General features: G+C 35.2%; 2 protein-coding genes across 7 annotated transcripts; one reads left to right on the top strand and one right to left on the bottom strand.

The window, feature by feature from the left end:
• Nucleotides 1-3755: 3755 nt before the first annotated feature.
• Nucleotides 3756-8967, top strand: LOC124927471 (serine/threonine-protein kinase KIPK2-like). 2 transcript variants are annotated; one of them, XR_007098410.1, is made up of 4 exons: nucleotides 3756-4001; nucleotides 4485-5469; nucleotides 5542-6493; nucleotides 8915-8967. XR_007098410.1 is itself a non-coding variant. In XM_047467887.1 (3 exons), exons 2-3 carry the CDS (start codon nucleotides 4517-4519, stop codon nucleotides 6383-6385), a joined length of 1797 nt encoding a protein of 598 aa, XP_047323843.1. In that variant the 5' UTR covers nucleotides 3756-4001; nucleotides 4485-4516; the 3' UTR covers nucleotides 6386-6498. The 2 variants fall into 2 exon arrangements, 1 of the variants encoding a protein (XP_047323843.1); XM_047467887.1 differs by lacking the exon at nucleotides 8915-8967 and having other exon boundaries at nucleotides 5542-6498.
• Nucleotides 6408-17753, bottom strand: LOC124927469 (alkaline/neutral invertase E, chloroplastic-like). Of its 5 annotated transcripts, none has more exons than XM_047467885.1 (10): nucleotides 17539-17753; nucleotides 17126-17176; nucleotides 16488-17050; nucleotides 16032-16197; nucleotides 15557-15677; nucleotides 10415-10505; nucleotides 9855-10348; nucleotides 9699-9747; nucleotides 8920-9346; nucleotides 6408-6498 (listed from the first exon to the last, which is right to left on the bottom strand). In XM_047467885.1, exons 2-9 carry the CDS (start codon nucleotides 17154-17156, stop codon nucleotides 9017-9019), a joined length of 1845 nt encoding a protein of 614 aa, XP_047323841.1. In that variant the 5' UTR covers nucleotides 17157-17176; nucleotides 17539-17753; the 3' UTR covers nucleotides 6408-6498; nucleotides 8920-9016. The 5 variants fall into 5 exon arrangements, with proteins under 5 accessions (XP_047323841.1, XP_047323842.1, XP_047323838.1 ...); XM_047467886.1 differs by having other exon boundaries at nucleotides 17586-17750; XM_047467882.1 differs by having other exon boundaries at nucleotides 16488-17176.
• Nucleotides 17754-18747: the final 994 nt, after the last annotated feature.

The following is an 18747-nucleotide window of genomic DNA, read 5'->3' as shown; positions in this document are numbered from 1 at the left end:
GCCTTTTCTTTCTACATCAAGGCCCAAATTATTATTATTATAACTTGTACAATTTTGGGCCATTCAATACCATGTGATATTACTGTTCAACACTTGTGGACTAATGTATGGATTGTAAAATAAATACATATAATTTTATATAAAATTAATAATAATAAAAAAACATTATTACATATGTTACTTAAGCCTTTTGAACTTGATTGAGTGTGGAATTCAATTGGTATCAAATAATTCGGCTGGAGGAGGAGTGTTTAATTATCATAATTACTAATCAATGACTTTTGTAACCTTTACAGCTTAAAAGCAGATATATTCACCAAAAGTGAAAGTCAATTAGGGCAATTACATAAACAAAAATAATAATCTATATTTTGTAGGGCACTATGTGTTTTTGCCACATTTTTCTCTATCCAATGCTGCTGAACCTATATTTTATTGTCACTTTTAAAATTGGATTTCATAAAATATTACTTCTAATATGTTTATTTTTTTAAATATAATTATATTTTGGTTGATAAAGTCAAGTATTATTAAATTTTAGCACTCCACTCCACTCCACTTTATATTTTAATTTTCTTTTACTGCAAGTTATTTGATTAAAATTTAAATATTTTGATTTATTATTAAATTGAATTATTAATGGAGCCTACTATCTATTTATAGCATACCGTTGGTAAGTATAAATATAAATACCCATCATACTCGTGGTCCTATTTTGGCTTCGGTGAGCTTTGTAACACTCTAATTTGTTTGATTAGAGAATTCTTGTATTAAAATTATCTTGTTTCCATAAATATAAGATATATGAACTACCTATAAGATGTAATGTAATGTAGAAGTTTAAACCTAAAGTAAAACTCCTAGATTCAAAGACTTTAATGGGAAAAATGTTGTTAAAAGTTGTATTATAAGAATAATTATTTAAAATATAATCTTTCACCAACTAACAATTAAACAAATCAATATATATTTTTGTAATATAGTTTATTTTTTTAATTTATAAAATAAAGTATTTATAATATATTATTTTTAAAATTTCAATATATATATATATATATATATATATTATTTAAAATCACCCATTTAAAAAGTTGAAAACTATAGGTTAGTCCAAAAGTACTAGACACTTATTAGCTATAATGTTCTAAATTTTGTCATTTTTTAATCTTCTTATATTATATTATATATAATAATTTTATAATTTCATTTGTCTAATATTTAAATGAGTGTTTTTATACATTTTTTTAATGTCACTCCATATTGTCTAATGTCACTCCATATTTTCTAATGTCCCAGTATTTTAAATATTAAAAATGTTTTTTTAATTTTTAAATCAATTTAGAACAATTTATTTATTTATTTTTTAATTATTTATCAAACCATTGTATAATATATATATATATATATATATATATATATATATATATATATATATATATATTAAAAGTTTGGAAATAAAATGTAGCAAATATTTTATTTTTTAAGTTTAAATATATTAACTAATTATTTGAAGATAATAAATTATATTATTGAAAAAATATTATAATAATTTGTTTAATAAACTAAGTTATGAAAATGTTATATTTTAAAAAAAACTTATTTTTATAACAATAATATTTTGTTGCCAAATAAATAATTCTTCCACCATTAAGTTAAGAGTTTAAATCTCAACATGCCAAACAATGAACACATTTTATTAAATAAATATGACATAAATTTACAAAACTTTGAATACAAATAACAATTTTATTAATTAGTTTGTGAATACATTTTGAAAAGGAAAAAAGCTCACTTAGACGTATGTACTTGTACAACTAGCTCACTTAAACGTATGTACTAATAAAAAGTTATTTGAACGTACGTACTATCAAAAATTGGCTCATTTAGCCTTTTTTAGTAACCATGGTTAACTTTTATTTTTAAATTTATATATTTATTAATTAAATATTAATATATTTTCTCTCACTCCTTTTCATTTATTATTTCATTTATTACTAATAAATGAATCCTCTATTTTTATCTTTTTTATATTTTATTATTATTTTTATATGAGTATTTATGATTGATTATTTTAATTTTATTTTATATATACGAGTATTCATCATTAATTATTTTAATTCTATATTTCTTTTTTTTTTATATTTTTTTATATTCACATTAATTATTAATTATTTTAAAATTGTTTAATCCCAATAATTGAATATAACAATCAAAATTCTTTTAATAAAAAAATTTTTTAACACAAAAATAAATTAATTAAGAATTGAATAATAATAAAAGCTTATTCATCGAACACTAAAAAAGTAATAATCAAATATTAGACAAAATAATTCCTTTACTAATATAAGTCGTGAATAAAAATTAAATAAAAATTATTAATTTCATTTTTATTTATATTAAACTAAATAAGACAAAACCCTTTTTTATTTTTATTATATTAAATTAAATAAAAAAAACCTTCAAAAAAATATTATAGTAGAACATAAAACTCATAAATAAGTTGTTAAATTAAAAAAAAAAATGAGAATTTAAGAAATATGAGAAACAAAAACTAATAAAAAAAGAAGATAAATATAAAAGTGAAATTAATATTAAAATAATAAAAAATTTAATAATAAAATAAATTACCTTGTTTAATTAATGAAAAAGAAGGAGAGAGAAAATATATTAATATTTAATTAATAAATATATAAATTTAAAAATAAAAGTTAACCATGGTTATTAAAAGAGGCTAAATGAACCAATTTTTGATAGTACATATGTTTAAATGATCTTTTATTAGTACATATGTCTAAGTGAGCTAGTTGTATTAGTATATACGTCTAAGTGAGCTAGTTGTATTAGTATATACGTCTAAGTGAGCTTTTTTCCTTTTGAAAATCTTATCCAAACTTATAGACAAATTTGATATTAACCAATAAAATAATAAATAACTTCTGTTGAAATTTCCTCAATGTAGTATCCCAATCCTGCAAGGAATTCAATATTTGACGCGATCAATAAGAACCTTAATATTGGATTCGGGTAGCATAAATGATGTATTTTTTCAATTTAGATGTAGTTTATATTTAAAATTATAAATATAGATTTGTAGCGCAGAAATCAGATATTTACAGGTAACTCAAACTCAGAAGATACTCGTAAAAGTTTCTATTAGAGTATAATATTTTAACGTTATCTTATGAGCTTGGGTTGTGATGACCCAGTGGTTTAATTGGGTTATTTATAATTTATTTCAATTTGAAAAAAATAAAATAAAAAAAGATAAAGATGAACTGAAGTTTTGAATATGCCAAACACATGAAAACTAAAGTTTTGAATATGCCAAACACATGAAATGACGCAACCTTAACCTTTGTTAGTGAGTTCAATATACATAATAATATTGATTGGCTGGCTATATAGCACAAAATTTCAAGATTATCATTGTCAACTATTCTCAAATTATTCTATATATTTTGATAATCAATTGATGATAATCCAAAGCCCATACCATTCAGGTCTAATACTCTGTAAATTAGCGCGCCAATTATTGATTCTAATCGTAATAAATAAAACGATCTTGAATTATAAAAAAAAGGCAAAACACCTGTAATTTGATAGTACCAATCTTTCCAATTCGAATGAAACTGGAAGTAGAAAAATCTCTGCAATCAAATTAAAGGAATCTCTGTTTCCAAACCACCAGTTTTCTTGTGTCACCTCCCTCTCTCTCTCACACACACTCACACTCACACTCACACTCACACTCACACTCACACTCACACTCACACTCACACTCAACCAAGAGACCAACTTTTCTTTTTCTTTCCGCCAAAATTATAGAGGGAGGAAACATACAGTGATGTTTCTCGTGATTTTCAACGACCGAAACTTCAATTTGTCTCCGCTCCCCTCTCCTCATTCATTTCCCAACTCTCTCTCTCTCTCTTTCTCTCTTTACCAAAGTGCAAACCGACCTAAGAACAAGCAAATAGCTAAGGGGGTTTTCACTTATCCTGGTAATTTCCTCCTCAAATTCCATTTCAGACGTTTGCTGTTTTCTTTTCTTCGTTTTGTCTTGCTTTACTGAATTTAAATTTGAATTTGATCGAACTGATTTGGGTTTCGTTCCGTTTTGTGCAAGCTTCAATCTTTTTATCAGCCAGATTACCATTTTTGTCGATCTATTAGCTAAATGAAGAAGTTGTGTATAAGCCCATTTTCTTGATCTAGTCTTACACCAGTCTATTCAAATTCTGTTCCATTCATATGGTGGGATGGTGGGATATTTTTATTTTTTTGTCAAGTATGTAGCTATCGTTGTTTTTAAATTGATGTGGGGAAAGTGGTTGCTATTGCATTAATGGAGGTTTCCCACATCTTGTTTAAACTTCAACTGTCTATAGAGCTGTATGATAATTGACACTGCACCTCATTAACACATGGAAAAACAATGGATTTTGTTCATCTTTTGACAAATTCTCTTCATCTTATATCTACAGTCATGGGTTAGCATTGGCTAACCGCGGTTAAGATGGAAGACATGTCTGGTAGTACTTGTGAAATTGTTGAAATAGATGAACATGCTAGAACCCGCAAGTTGTTTCACACCGATCGCACTAAATACTCGATTGAAGATGACATTCACCAACTTTTCGAGTCACTGGACGTCAGAAGTGTGCGGAAGGGTCTTCGTCAGTCTCCAGTTATCGTTAATTTAGGTAAAAGACCGATCAAACCCGGTGTTTCTCACCAATCTGGAATTGGAATTCCAGACTCAGTCAATTTAAAGCAGGCATTAAGAGGGCTCTGCATTTCTCAAGCTTCAGAGATGGCTGCTTTAAAGAGATCCTCAAAACCTGTAAGGTTTTCAGAAGTCAAAGAAGCTGGAACTATCAAAAGATTGTACAGAGCGGTTGTAGTAGAAACGGGCGATTATGGTTTTCCTATCCCCGACGTTAAGAAGGGAAATTTAGTGAAGATTTCACTTTTTCCAGAAGGAAGTACATCTCAAAACTCAAAAAGTAGCATTAGTACTAGCACGAGCATTAGTGATGATAGCGGATTGAGTGGATCGAGTCGTAGCGGGTATAGGCCACACATGTCGAAAGACTTGAGATGGGAAGCCATTAGATCTGTTCAGAAACAAAACAAAGGAGTGTTAAGCCTGAAACATTTCAAACTCCTCAAGAGACTCGGTTCTGGGGATATTGCGACGGTTTACCTAGCTGAGTTAGTGGGCACCAACTGCCTGTTTGCTTTAAAAGTGATGGATAATGCATTTTTGTCTGGAAAGAAGAAGATGCTTAGGGCTCAGACAGAAAGAGAGATCATGCAAATGCTAGATCATCCGTTTCTCCCTACATTGTTTCGTTATTTCACAACCGATAAGTATTCTTGCTTGGCTATGGAGTATTGCCCCGGAGGAGATCTTCACGTTCTTAGGCAAAAACAGCCTGACAAGTATTTCTCCGAGCATGCAGCCAGGTACGTAGATTTATCAATTGGGTTTGTTTGTTGGATTAGTGTTTTATTTATCTGTTTTTTTGTGGGTATTAGATTTTACGTGGCTGAAGTCCTTGTGGCGTTGGAGTATCTACACATGCTTGGAGTTGTCTATCGAGATTTGAAGCCCGAAAATGTCCTTGTTCGTGAAGATGGTCATATCATGCTTGCCGACTTTGACCTCTCCCTTCGATGTGCTGTCAATCCGACTCTGGTCAAGTCGTCATCATCACCGAAAACACGCTCCACCTCGATCCCGTGCTCAGATGCCAGCTGCATAATGCACCCTTTATGCCTCCAACCATCATGGCAAGTCCCTTGCTTCACCCCTAAATTTCTTTCAATTACATCAAAATCCCAAAAGCTTAGAGCCACAGACTTGGCTACCCAGTCTCTGCCCCAGCTCGTGGTTGAGCCCACAACAGCCAGATCAAACTCATTTGTCGGGACCCACGAGTACCTAGCTCCGGAAATTGTGAAAGGAGATGGCCATGGAAGCGCTGTTGATTGGTGGACTTTTGGGATCTTTATGTTCGAGTTGCTATATGGGAAAACTCCCTTTAAGGGTCCTACAACCGAGGACACTTTGGCAAATTCGGTTTCCTTGAGCCTCAAGTTTCCAGAGTTCCCTACTATTAGTTCTCATGCAAGGGGCATGATAAGAGGTTTGCTAGTAAAAGATCCAGAGAACCGGCTTGGCTCTGGAAAAGGGGCGGCAGAGATTAAAATGCACCCTTTCTTCCAAGGACTGAATTGGGCGCTAGTCCGATGTGAGACACCTCCAGAGATACCTAAAATGGACGGGCTTAGTGGTGCCACATCAGAAATAGCCCCACTAGAGAAGTTGGAGAGTGCTGGAGGCGACAACATCGAAAGTGTAAACTTTGAGATGTTTTAATTAGCTTTATTGTGAACTAATGTTATCACGTATGAATATAACAGTGTAAGTCAAAGTGGACACGCCATACATTTATATTCTCGATCAAATCTAGAGCCAAGAGGATTGATTGTGATACAAGGGGAAAGAATATTAGGGTTATAAATAGAGTATTGGTTGTTTAGAAATGTTAGGAAATGATTTAGTTAGAAATTCTATCTCTTCTTATTGTATTCTCCCTAGCAGTTAGGGTTCTTTCTCCCTTCATCAATTCTTCACTTCTCATCTCAATATAATTCAAGATTTATACCTAATTCTACTACAAGGTATAACACTGGTATCAGAGCTCGTTCTTGGCAAAATAGTGTGTACAAATGGAGGTTTATACCTGAAACAGATTTGTATTTGCGTCCTGTTCCGTAGTCGCTGCTTAGAATCAGTTCACAAGATTACTAATCGAATCACTGAAGAAGAAGTGCTCCAGAGAAGATGAAGATCGTCGCAGAACTGTTTATTCTTTTGGCGCGATCGCGAATCCGAGTTCACGATATTCACATGATTGCGATTCGCCTTTGTTAAACCTAGCGACCGTCAACGTCGTTCCTGTTTTCCGATTGTTACAGAGATCAGAGTCGGTGTTCGTCTGAGGACAGTGAAGAAGGTAGTATGGAACTTGAGATTATAGGCGTCGTCGTAACAATGCAGATGAGACCGAAACCCTAACTCTATAGTCACGAACCACCACTTTCAGATAAACGACAACATTCCAACTTCCGGTTTGTCAACCGGAAAGAAGACTTCGTAAATCAGGTTTGATTCCTGATTTAAATTTTTGAGAGGCCGATAGAGAACCAAGTACTGCTTTCGGGTTATGGTTATTGTGTGATTGCTTAGCTTGAAGATAGGGTTGATTTTTGTATTGTGTTCCAATCGTACTCTTAAAGAGAAAAATTCTGACTGAGCAATTAAAAAGGGGACAGGTTGTATCAGAAAGACCTGTTCATTACCTACTCCTTACCTGCTCCATACTGCTGTAGCTGGTACTCTTCCTTACTGATTCAGCTGCTCAGGGTCAGTACCTGCTCCTTAGGCTGTAACATTAATTAAAAAGTTCAATTGAAATATGGTGTGGTTCATTTGAAAATGATTTTTCCCAAATTCTTTGGAGAATCTGTTGAAAATGTCGAAGACTGGATTTATGAGGCTGAAAGATTTTTTCGGGTTAACGATACGCTTGAAGAAGACGAGGTGCATCTTGCGACAACTCACATGAGGGAAAAGGCATTACAATGGCTTAGGGAACATGTGGTCATGAAAACTCTCAGCAAAGGATTGACGTGGAAAGAGCTGAAACAACTATTGCGACGTGAGTTTGGGTCATGTGCAAGGGACGATATCCGACATATACAAAAGAAAGTGCATCCAGAACCGTGGGAGTTAATCGCGGAACAGTGTGGACAAATAACCGACTTGTTAAAATCATGGAGGATCGATGACGAAATAAAAAGGCGGAAACAAAAGGCTGATGAAGAAAAAACAAGGCAAAAGTGGAAAAATGATCGTCAAAAATTGATCTTTGAATCCGATGAGTTAGTGGAAGATTACTATCAACCTGTAGAAGATCTAGGACAATCGACGTCTTCCCCATTGATACAGCCGGCTCCTAACAAAGATGAAACCCCTTTTGATGACAATTGTTCTAAAGTGGAAGACGAGCCTCCTTTCGACGGCTTTTGTTATGAAAAAGAAATGGAGACTCCACATACTAATGATACAAAATACGACAATCTCAATCTTGATGAAGAAGTTTACGATAATTCATGTTCTTCGTTTATTCAATTGCAAGTCTCCCTAGTGTACGATGACCGAGAGAAGCCAAAGTCAACCTACGTTGAAAATGATGATCATTATCGGGGTGACTTGGGAGAAGCTGAAATTGAAAAAATGTTTGAAGATGTTTTGGGCCTTGAAGATAGGATGTTGGCGTTTGATCCCATTTCTCAAGCATACTTAGCGCCAAGTCCAAATTGCGTCCAGATTTTGTGGTTCGAGAAGTTACAGGACATTGGATCTTGTTTTCAGACACTTTTATGGCATAAAACATGGATGAGATGCAAGTACTTATTATGGTTTGAAGAACCACCTGATGCAGAGTTTTGTAATTGTTCTTATGGGCTACAATTGATAAATCTTGTGGGACAGTTTGTATGGTTTGAAGAACCACCCGATAGCCTAAAGAAACAATTTCGTCTATTCATATGGTTCGAAGAGCCACCAGATGTTTTAGAGTTTCAACGGAACCTTCGACTATTGTCGTTCGCGGACGAACGAAGTGAAGGAGAGGGTAATGATACAAGGGGAAAGAATATTAGGGTTATAAATAGAGTATTGGTTGTTTAGAAATGTTAGGAAATGATTTAGTTAGAAATTCTATCTCTTCTTATTGTATTCTCCCTAGCAGTTAGGGTTCTTTCTCCCTTCATCAATTCTTCACTTCTCATCTCAATATAATTCAAGATTTATACCTAATTCTACTACAAGGTATAACAGATTGTTTATACACAGCAGTTGAAATTTGTAATTAATATGTTTATTATGTTCTATTATGGGGTTAATATATGGAGTTGCTTACTATGGGTCGAAAACAGAGAATTATACGATGAAGCTCTGGTTTGGCGCTGCTTTTTGGCCGCGTTTCTTCCTTGGGCTGGCACTGAGCATGCAAGAAAAGGCATTGACCAGCTCCGAATCCTCTGGGTTAACCAGGATCTTAGCCGAAGCTGGGTTGGCAAGGAGGTGCTTTGCCACTAGATACCCTGCAATTGACCATGTCTGGAAGAGATGTGCTTGTTTCCCAATAAGTCTGCCCCGCTTTGTGTCATAATATTCCGGCCACTTATCTCTACGCAGCCGCTTCTCTGCTATAGCTACAGCCTTTTCAGCAATCTCTGGACGGTTCATTTTTATGCAGGCCACCGTCAGCTGAAAATCCCAGTAACAAACAAATCAAATAAATAACCGCTTGCTAAACCAAACAACATGGATAATCAATCTATGATAAAAATGACTATAATTCAAGATGAAGATCAGACAAAATCTAGAAAATAAGATAAAATGGATTCATCTTCAGGTAAAAACTGCGATGCCTTGATATGATATGGGACTAACTAATGATAAAAATGACTATAATTTAATCTTGCCGGGTTAGAAGAAACATGTTTCGGTTTGGGTGGAAAGAAAAACTATGTCTAACACAAGTTGAGGAAGTAAAACGAGCATTTGGTGCAGCTTTAGGAAGCATAATGAACATCTATTCTATACAGCATCAACTTACCTGCCAAAGAAGAGTTGGCCAGGAACCACCATTATGATAGGACCATGGACTGCGTTTAAAACAGGAATGAAGAGAAACAATATTAGAAACACAAACAACATAGAGAATTGGAAAGAAAACAAATTGTAACGATTATGGGTAACGACAGATTGTTACGTGTTCTTGGGATCACTTCCAGTAATGATACGCCATTCCTGTTCTTCAAGAGCAGGATAACATATCTTGAAAGGCATATCAGCGACCAGGTCTGACCATTTTGCTTCAATAAGATCCAGTATAGCATGGGACTGATCCACGGTCGTAAGACTGCTTATTACAGACCACAAGTTTCCCAAAGCAAAGAAACGGAAGTCCATATGAGCTGGCTGTAAGTTTCCAATCAGATAGCCTCCGGTAGTAGGCATCCATTCCACTAGCCAAGGTGGGATCTGATCTGGGTAAATATTGAATTTGTTAACCGCATCGTACGAATATTCCTCTGTCTTGTACCGATATATTTCATTGACCTTTCTCATATCAATCCAGTAATACTCTCTTATGTGAAATGACAGCGCCACCAGACGATTGTTAAGTGCCCTGATTAAGTCAGCCGAACCATCCTCGGGGGCAAGCATCTCACGAGCACAAAGTAAAGCAGAATAGAACAATGCCTACAAATACCATTTTTTTTATATTAGTAGAATGCACTTCTATTCTAGATTATATAACCACTTTACCTGAATTTCAAGAGGGTGGCCATGGATTCCCATTCGTCGATCAATCATACATGAACCATCTGTCACTAGTAATGTAGGGAACATATCAAAACTGTTGAAATTGAGTTGATGGGTCAGGCCCAAATTTAATAGGCCCAACTAACTAAAGTGTCAAAGGCTTAAGTTTGTTAAGTTTGTTAAGTTAGTTAGGACAAGTTGTTTATATATATATATGAGTAATTCACACAAGAGTGTAAGAGATTTTAGAGGTGTGAGGGATATATATAAAGAACGAGGTGTAACTGAAACGTTTAAAATTGTGATAGTGGAATCGAGTTCGTAACAGAGCTCGACGGAGACGTAGACCATCTTTTTTGGGTCGAACTCCGATATCAAATCTTGTGTTGTTTTATTGGTTTCTTGCTGTTATATTTCTAAGTTCTTTGATTGATTAGGAGGGAAATTCCCTACAGTGGTATCAGAGCTCGGTTTGGGCAAGATTAGAATCAATCTTGAAGAATCTTGAAGAATCTTGGAAAGGTCTTTAATGCTGGCTAGTGATACGGATAAGGAAGATTCCGGCTCAGGCGCAGAAAGAGACAAAGTGGACAAGGTTCAATATTATACAAGAAAGAGATCAACACAGAAAACAGTACCTTGGGAATTCCAGTGGCAGTCCATCTCAAGCATGAAGACTGACATTGACAAATTCGATGGCAATGGAGATTTTCGCATTTGGCAGCGGAAAATCAGGGCTCTCTTGGCACAGCAGCATCTTCTGCGAACTCTAGAAGAACCAGTCTCGTGGCCAATGGAGATGAATAAAGATCAAAAGATCGAGATGACGGAGACAGCGATTGGTACAATCATTTTCCATCTCTCAGATTCTGTAATTCGGTTGATAGACAATGAGAAGACTCCGGCATCGATGTGGAGGCGCCTAGACGAGCTGTTCCAATCCAAATCTTTGATTAACAAGATTTACTTGAAGGAAAGGCTGTTCAGTTACAAGATGATGCAAGAAAAGACTCTTACTCAAAATCTTGATGAGTTCTTGAAACTCAATATCGAGTTGGCAAACTCAGGCGAGAACGAAGCAATGAGCAATGAAAACCAGGCAATAATCATCCTCAACTCTCTTCCCGAATCCTACAAAGAAGTCCGTAATGCGATCAAATATGGACGAACAAGTATCACTCTTGAAGAGGTGATTTCGGCATTGAAGTCGAGAGAGTTGGAATTAAGAACAGAAAAGAAAGCGAGTTCGAATGGTGAGAATTACATGGCCAAAGGGAAAAACTTCTTCAAAGGGCAACCTCGCACCAATAACAAATCGAAAGACAAGAAAAGCAAAACATCACAATCAGAATCTACGGAAACAAGAAAATGCTATCATTGTGGAAAGGTTGGTCATCTTCGAAACCATTGCTATAGCTGGCTAAAAGATAACAAGAAAAAGCAAGTGGAGACTAAAGAATCAGCGAATTATGGTGATGGCTATGATAGTGGAGAGGTCTTAATGGCGTCAATGGAAGATACTAGGAGGGACTGGGTTCTTGATTCCGGTTGTACTTTCCACATGACGTACAGAAAAGATTGGATCTCTAATTTCCAGAAACTGAATGGTTGCAAGGTGCTGATGGGAAATAGCAATGCATGTCAAGTAGAAGGTATTGGAGATGTCAGCATAAAAATGTTCGATGGTGTTGTAAGGGTTCTGAAACAAGTCAGGTTCGTGCCTCAGCTGTCACGAAACCTCGTCTCTCTCGGGATTCTTGATGACTTGGGATACACAAATCAGATAGTGTCGGGGAAGATGAAGATAATGAAGGAAAACAGGTTAATGATGCAAGGTATCAAGCAAGAAGGTTTGTATCAGCTGATTGGTGAAACTGTGTCGAGACAGTCTGCACTTATAGTTTCAGATGAAGACAGGAAGGCCACGATATGGCATCGGAGGCTCGGTCACATCAGTGAGAAGGGTTTGCAGATTCTCAGCGACAAGAATATATTAGGCTCAGATAGAGTCAAGGGTCTAAACTTTTGCGAGCATTGCGTGTTAGGCAAGCAGCATCGGCAGAAATTTAAGACCGGGGTTCATAAGTCCAAGGGCGTGTTGGAGTATGTCCATTCAGACTTATGGGGTCCTGAGAAAACATCGACGCATGGAGGTAACTCGTATTTCTTGTCAATCGTAGATGATTATTCTCGTAAAGTATGGGTTTATCTATTGAAACACAAAAGTGATGCTTTTGAGAAGTTCAAAACATGGCAGACTTTGGTTGAGAATCTGACAGGTAGAAAATTAAAGATCCTAAGAACAGATAATGGGTTAGAGTTTTGCAACGAAATGTTTGATAGTCATTGTCGTGAGCTAGGGGTTCAAAGACATAGAACAGTTCGATCCACACCCCAGCAAAACGGCGTTGCTGAGCGAATGAATCGGACTTTGTTAGATAAGTCTCGATGCATGCTTTTCGGGGCAGGTTTGTCTAAGTCTTTCTGGGGAGAAGCTGTAATGACAGCAGCATATTTGGTGAATCGATGTCCGTCGACAGCAATTGAGTTCAAAACTCCTGAAGAAATGTGGACAGGTAAACCTCCAGATTTGTCTCATCTTAGACCATTTGGATGTACAGCCTTCGCTCATCAAAAAGAAGGCAAATTAGAGCCAAGAAGTGTGAAGTGTGTGTTTCTTGGGTATCCTCAAGGAGTGAAAGGTTATAGGCTGTGGTTAAAACAGTCTGGTGGTTTTAAAACCATAAACAGCAGGGACGTAGTATTCAATGAAGAGGAGTTTGTGTGTCTCTCTCAGAATCAATCTAATCAAGGTGACTTGGGTAAAAGCGAGCAGGGGACTGGTCAAGTGGAGATTAATGCAGGGGATCATGGTCAGGTGGAGCCATTGATTTCAGATCAAAACACTGAAATGGTTGCTGATAATCAGGAGGAATTTACTGGTACAGATGTTGAACCTGTTGTGACACAAGACGAGGAAATTACAGCTCAATCGGAAGCTAGTTATCAACTCGCAAGGGACAGGGAAAGGAGGCAACCAAAACCCATCCAGAGGTATGGGTTCTCAGCTTATACCGATATGTTGGCATATGCGTTTATGACAGCAGTTGAGTTAGACAAAATTGAGCCGGAAAATTTCAAAGAGGCTTTAAGTTCTAGTGATAGATCCAAGTGGATGGAAGCTATGAAGGAAGAAATGAATTCACTTTATAAGAATTCAACTTGGGAGATTGTTCCAAGGCCTGTCAAACAATCTGTAATCAAGTGCAGGTGGATCTATAAGATCAAGGAAGGTATTTCGATTCAAGAGGGGGTCAAGTACAAAGCAAGATTAGTTGCTAAAGGGTTCTCTCAAAAGGAAGGAGTGGACTATAATGAGATCTTCTCACCAGTTGTTAAGTACAAAACCATTCGGATAATGCTCTCGCTGGTAACTCAGTTCGATCTTGAGTTAGAACAGATGGATGTTAAGACTGCGTTTCTTCATGGAAATTTAGAGGAAACCATCTACATGGAGCAGCCAGAAGGGTTCAAAGTTCAGCAAGAGAAGAACATGGTGTGTTTGCTTAAGAAGTCGTTGTATGGACTCAAACAATCACCAAGGCAGTGGTATTTACGGTTTGATGCGTTTATTACTCAACAAGGCTTTATGAGGAGTAGCTATGATACTTGTTTATACTTTAGAGGGAAGAATATACTTGAAGTTGATTATCTTCTGCTATATGTAGATGATATGCTACTAATCAGCAAACAAGCTTCAAGTGTGAAAAAGTTGAAAATTGTTCTAAGTTCCGAGTTCGATATGAAGGACTTAGGCAAAGCTGCTAAGATTCTTGGGATAAGGATTAAGAGAGACAGGAAGAATGGTGTAATGACTCTCGGCCAGCAAGGGTATCTCGAGAAGGTGATTGACAAATTCGAAATTCGAGGAGCCAAGCCAGCAAAGTTGCCGATCACGAATCAGTATCTGATGTCGTCTGTGAACTCGGCAAAAACCAGGTCAGATCAGACTTACATGGAAAAGATTCCGTATTCAAGTGCAGTTGGGTCTGTGATGTACTCAATGGTCTGTACCAGGCCAGACTTGGCACATGCGATTAGTGTCTTGAGCAGGTTTATGGCGAGTCCAGGCCGTGAACATTGGCTCGCAATGAAGTGGTTACTAAGATACATAGCCTCGACTACTAATGTGGGGATATGTTACAAGAAAAGAAGTGGAGCAGATGTTAGTGTAATTGGTTACGTGGACTCAGACTATGCAGGAGATAAAGACTCAAGGAAATCAACTTCAGCTTTCTATTTTTTGGTGAACGGTAACTGTATCAGTTGGAAGAGCCAGTTGCAATCAGTAGTGGCCTTATCAACAACAGAAGCCGAATATATCGCAGCAACTGAAGCTGTAAAGGAAGCAATGTGGATTCAGGGTCTGCTGCAAGAACTGAAGGTGTTCGAAGGACCTGCGACGGTGTTCACAGATAGCCAAAGTGCACTACACTTGTGCAAGAATCCCGTGTTCCATGACAGAACAAAACACGTGGATATCAAGCACCATTTCATTCGAGAGAAGATAGCAAAAGGGGTGGTTTCAATCAACAAGGTTGGAACAGAAGATAACCCGGCTGATGTTGGAACCAAGGTACTACCTCTAAGTAAATTCAGACATTGTTTGGATTTGCTTAGAGTTCAAGAGATTTAGTACAATGAAGGCTTCGAGCAATGAAGTGATGAACATATTCGATTTCACTAGAACAAGAGAAGAACCCTTCAACTCAAGGTGGAGATTGTTGAAATTGAGTTGATGGGTCAGGCCCAAATTTAATAGGCCCAACTAACTAAAGTGTCAAAGGCTTAAGTTTGTTAAGTTTGTTAAGTTAGTTAGGACAAGTTGTTTATATATATATATGAGTAATTCACACAAGAGTGTAAGAGATTTTAGAGGTGTGAGGGATATATATAAAGAACGAGGTGTAACTGAAACGTTTAAAATTGTGATAGTGGAATCGAGTTCGTAACAGAGCTCGACGGAGACGTAGACCATCTTTTTTGGGTCGAACTCCGATATCAAATCTTGTGTTGTTTTATTGGTTTCTTGCTGTTATATTTCTAAGTTCTTTGATTGATTAGGAGGGAAATTCCCTACAAAAACCATCAGCAAGGCAAAGCTTTAAGATCATCTTGATACCAGTTTGCACATCAACCCTCTCCTGAACTGAAAGATCTCCAGTAACTTTGCCATACGCTCGCAACAATATAATCCACCATAGACCTGGACCAATTCACCAGAAGTAAGGAAGACAGTGTTAATCACTTAAGCATTTAAGCTTACTGAATTAAGTTCATTTGATAAAAACACTTATCTATTTAGATTCAGCTCAAATTAATTCTGCAAACTATGAATGACCTAGTAATCTAGTAAGAGCATGCAAAAAACAACTTTAACCCTTAAAAACTAATAAAATCACGTCATTATAAGGGTAAATTAATTACTTTTCCACCATTAGTTCCAAATTAATATTTTAGTATTCAACATTCTAACACTTAATTTTCAGTTTTATCAAACACACAATGAAATATACTATTAATCACTGACAAATGATAAAGATCACCACAAAATAATTACCCGAATCAACTGGAGCAACGCGGCCGATTGCTGCCTCACCAAAGTCCGGATCCAAGACTTCTTCTGTGGCAGAATCATCTCCATCCAGTGGCACTGTACGTACTTTAAAGCTAGCAGGCATCAACCCTTGACCAGGACTATGGCAGTCCATGGTTTTCTCCCAGCTCTGCCAATGTTGTCAAGATAAGATCACGAAAATGAGGAAGAAGGGATCACCATTTCATATTTTAAACATTTTTGTTATAAAAGCCTTAAAACATCCTTGGATGCAAATCGTTTAAGACAACAACAGTCTACTCAAGCATGTTTATGCAGATGAAACTGCAGCAGAAGATGTATAAAACCATAAAATCAATGCAATAAATGAAAATTGAGAGTAGCTTCTTTTAGTGATCTCATTTTTTAGTTTTGTAAATAATACAGATATAATGAAGTAAATGTTTTTGTTTTCAATACCTGTAGCTGAAGGGTATAAAGGATGAAATTTCTAACAATATCATATTCTCCCTTCAAAAGGAAAGCAACTCCTGATGGTATGAAGTCACGAATGAAAACTTGATCATAATTCATGATACTAGAATCTGCAGGGTCATTAGCAGCAATTGTTCCAATCGGGTTTCCACAATAGTTTACAACTGATTCTCGCAGCAACTTCCATGCTTCATCTTCGATGGAATCAACATTTTCCTCTTTCTCAACCTTTCCCAGGGATGAAAGATTCCCATTTTCATAACCCAGCTGCTGAACAAGTTCAGCCTTCTGATTATTGCTCCAAATGTCATCTGTGCCATGGATCTGTGTACCCTTTTCATCACCAAAACTTAACTCTCTAACGTTTTCAGCCTGCTCACATTTACAACTCAAATGATCAAAACGAGTTTTCAAAGCGTTAGGACCCCATCCACCATTGACACCCCTAGAGAGTTCAACAAAACTCTTCCCAAGATTCTTTATTGTTCTAGAACAAGATTGCTTGGTACTAAAACAATAAACTCCCGTCCTTCTGCTGATTACACTGCCTTGAAAAGAAAAAGCATTTGACCTCCCAAAATATGAATGAGAACTGAAGATGCAAGGAAACGAGCATGATATACCTCGTAGAAACGCTTCTGAAGTGGCCATCATTAAGGTATATACGTCTTAGACTACAACCCCAGAGCATTTTGTGTAATCAGGAGAAAGTGAAGGTTTTGGTTAGTTTATGCTCAAAACAAACAGATTAACAATGAATCTGCTTTACAAGAAAAAAGCAGAACCCAAATATAAACATAAAAAACCCATGCTTTAGGTTGATAGAAGCATAAATTAGATGTTTAGATAACATTAACCTAAACAAGCATATTAATTTGAACATTTGATGTTTCAATTTTGAGTTCAAAAGCATAATTATCAAACCAAAAGCACCGGAATCAAGATTTGGACGCAAAGTACTCTTTAGCTTTCTATATATGTATTTGCGACCGCTACAGAAACCCAATTGAACATCTGCTGGAAAATTTGAACTTACACTTGTTATACATGGTTTAATAGCAAAAAATGGCGGCTTTCACTCACCCTCTTATCAGTCTCTCAGTTCAGCTTCACGATTTTCGTCCACTCAGGGACAAATTCAGAGAGAGAGAGAGAGAGAGAGAGAGAGGCGGTGGTCGGAGAGAGCGTTTAGATTTTCCGACGAACGTCGAAAGCTAGAGAGTTCTAGACCGACTACCAGTGGTCTTCAGACACGTGGAGTAGTCGTGTTGTAATAATAACTTTAGCCAAATTGTCTACTTTACCCTTTAACATGTATGAAAATCTAGTGAAAAATAATAAAAAAAGTCCTTGAAGTTTAAACATTCGATTAAATAAGACTATGAACATAAAAGTGATAACAAAATACTTTTTTTTTTTGAGAAACTTAAATGTAAATTAATGAAAAGTACTTAATAAATAAATATATACCACGAGTCATTCATGTGTACAAATAAAGTTATATTAAAAAAAAAATCATCTCAACTTGTTTTCTGTTTATTTTTTTCTTTATATTATTAATATAAAATAGAATAATTATTTAGAAATTAGTATTTTATCATTAGTGTAATCAAAATTATTATTTTTTAAATTATCAAAACAAAAAATGAAAATAATTTTACTTTTATTTGATATAATTTTTTGTTGTAGAAAAAATATTATTATCTAAAAATAAAAAAAATTAAAATAGAAAAAAATAATAAAAATAAAATAATATTTAACTTAAAAAAATATAAATATTTTAAGAGTTAATTCAATAAGAATTAATTTCTTTTATATATATATATATATATATATATATATATATATATATATATATATATATATATATATAAAAGAATAATGATATATATTATATAACACCTTTGTAATGCGACTTATCTTATTTGGCAAAAATATAAAATATATTTAAAAAAATATATAAAAGAAAGAAAAATATTTTATTTTTCTTGCTAAATGAGGTAGATGCTGTAGAAATGTGTTGTATAAGAGTACTAACACCTACCTCAATTAACAAGAAATAAAAAATATATCTTAAAAAAAAATATAAGAGAAAAAAATATATATCATTACTCATATATAAATTAAATTGGAAATTCTTGGTCGACAATTTTGAAGACGACACAAATAGAATACAAACATATCCGAATATGTAATGTATCTTTTTGTCCGGTTCAAAATCAGGTTAACTTAATTAATAAAAATA

Source organism: Impatiens glandulifera, chromosome 2 (assembly GCF_907164915.1).
Source record: "Impatiens glandulifera chromosome 2, dImpGla2.1, whole genome shotgun sequence".
Lineage (NCBI taxonomy): Eukaryota > Viridiplantae > Streptophyta > Magnoliopsida > Ericales > Balsaminaceae > Impatiens > Impatiens glandulifera.
Note: the sequence above shows the minus strand (reverse complement) of the source record. Positions and strands in the feature narration are given on the sequence as shown.

Bases quoted from the DNA above. Each gene is read 5' to 3' on its own strand.
- LOC124927471 (XM_047467887.1), top strand. From the start codon at position 4,517: ATGGAAGACATGTCTGGTAGTACTTGTGAAATTGTTGAAATAGATGAA. The intron at 5,470-5,541 runs GTACGTAGATTT...TGTGGGTATTAG, and splicing joins TTCTCCGAGCATGCAGCCAG to ATTTTACGTGGCTGAAGTCC.
- LOC124927469 (XM_047467882.1), bottom strand. From the start codon at position 17,156: ATGATGGCCACTTCAGAAGCGTTTCTACGAGGTATATCATGCTCGTTT. The intron at 10,506-15,556 runs TTTTTGTAGGGA...CAATTTCAACAG, and splicing joins AAGCTTTGCCTTGCTGATGG to TTTTGATATGTTCCCTACAT. The intron at 9,748-9,854 runs GTAACAATCTGT...TTTTAAACGCAG, and splicing joins GGAAGTGATCCCAAGAACAC to TCCATGGTCCTATCATAATG.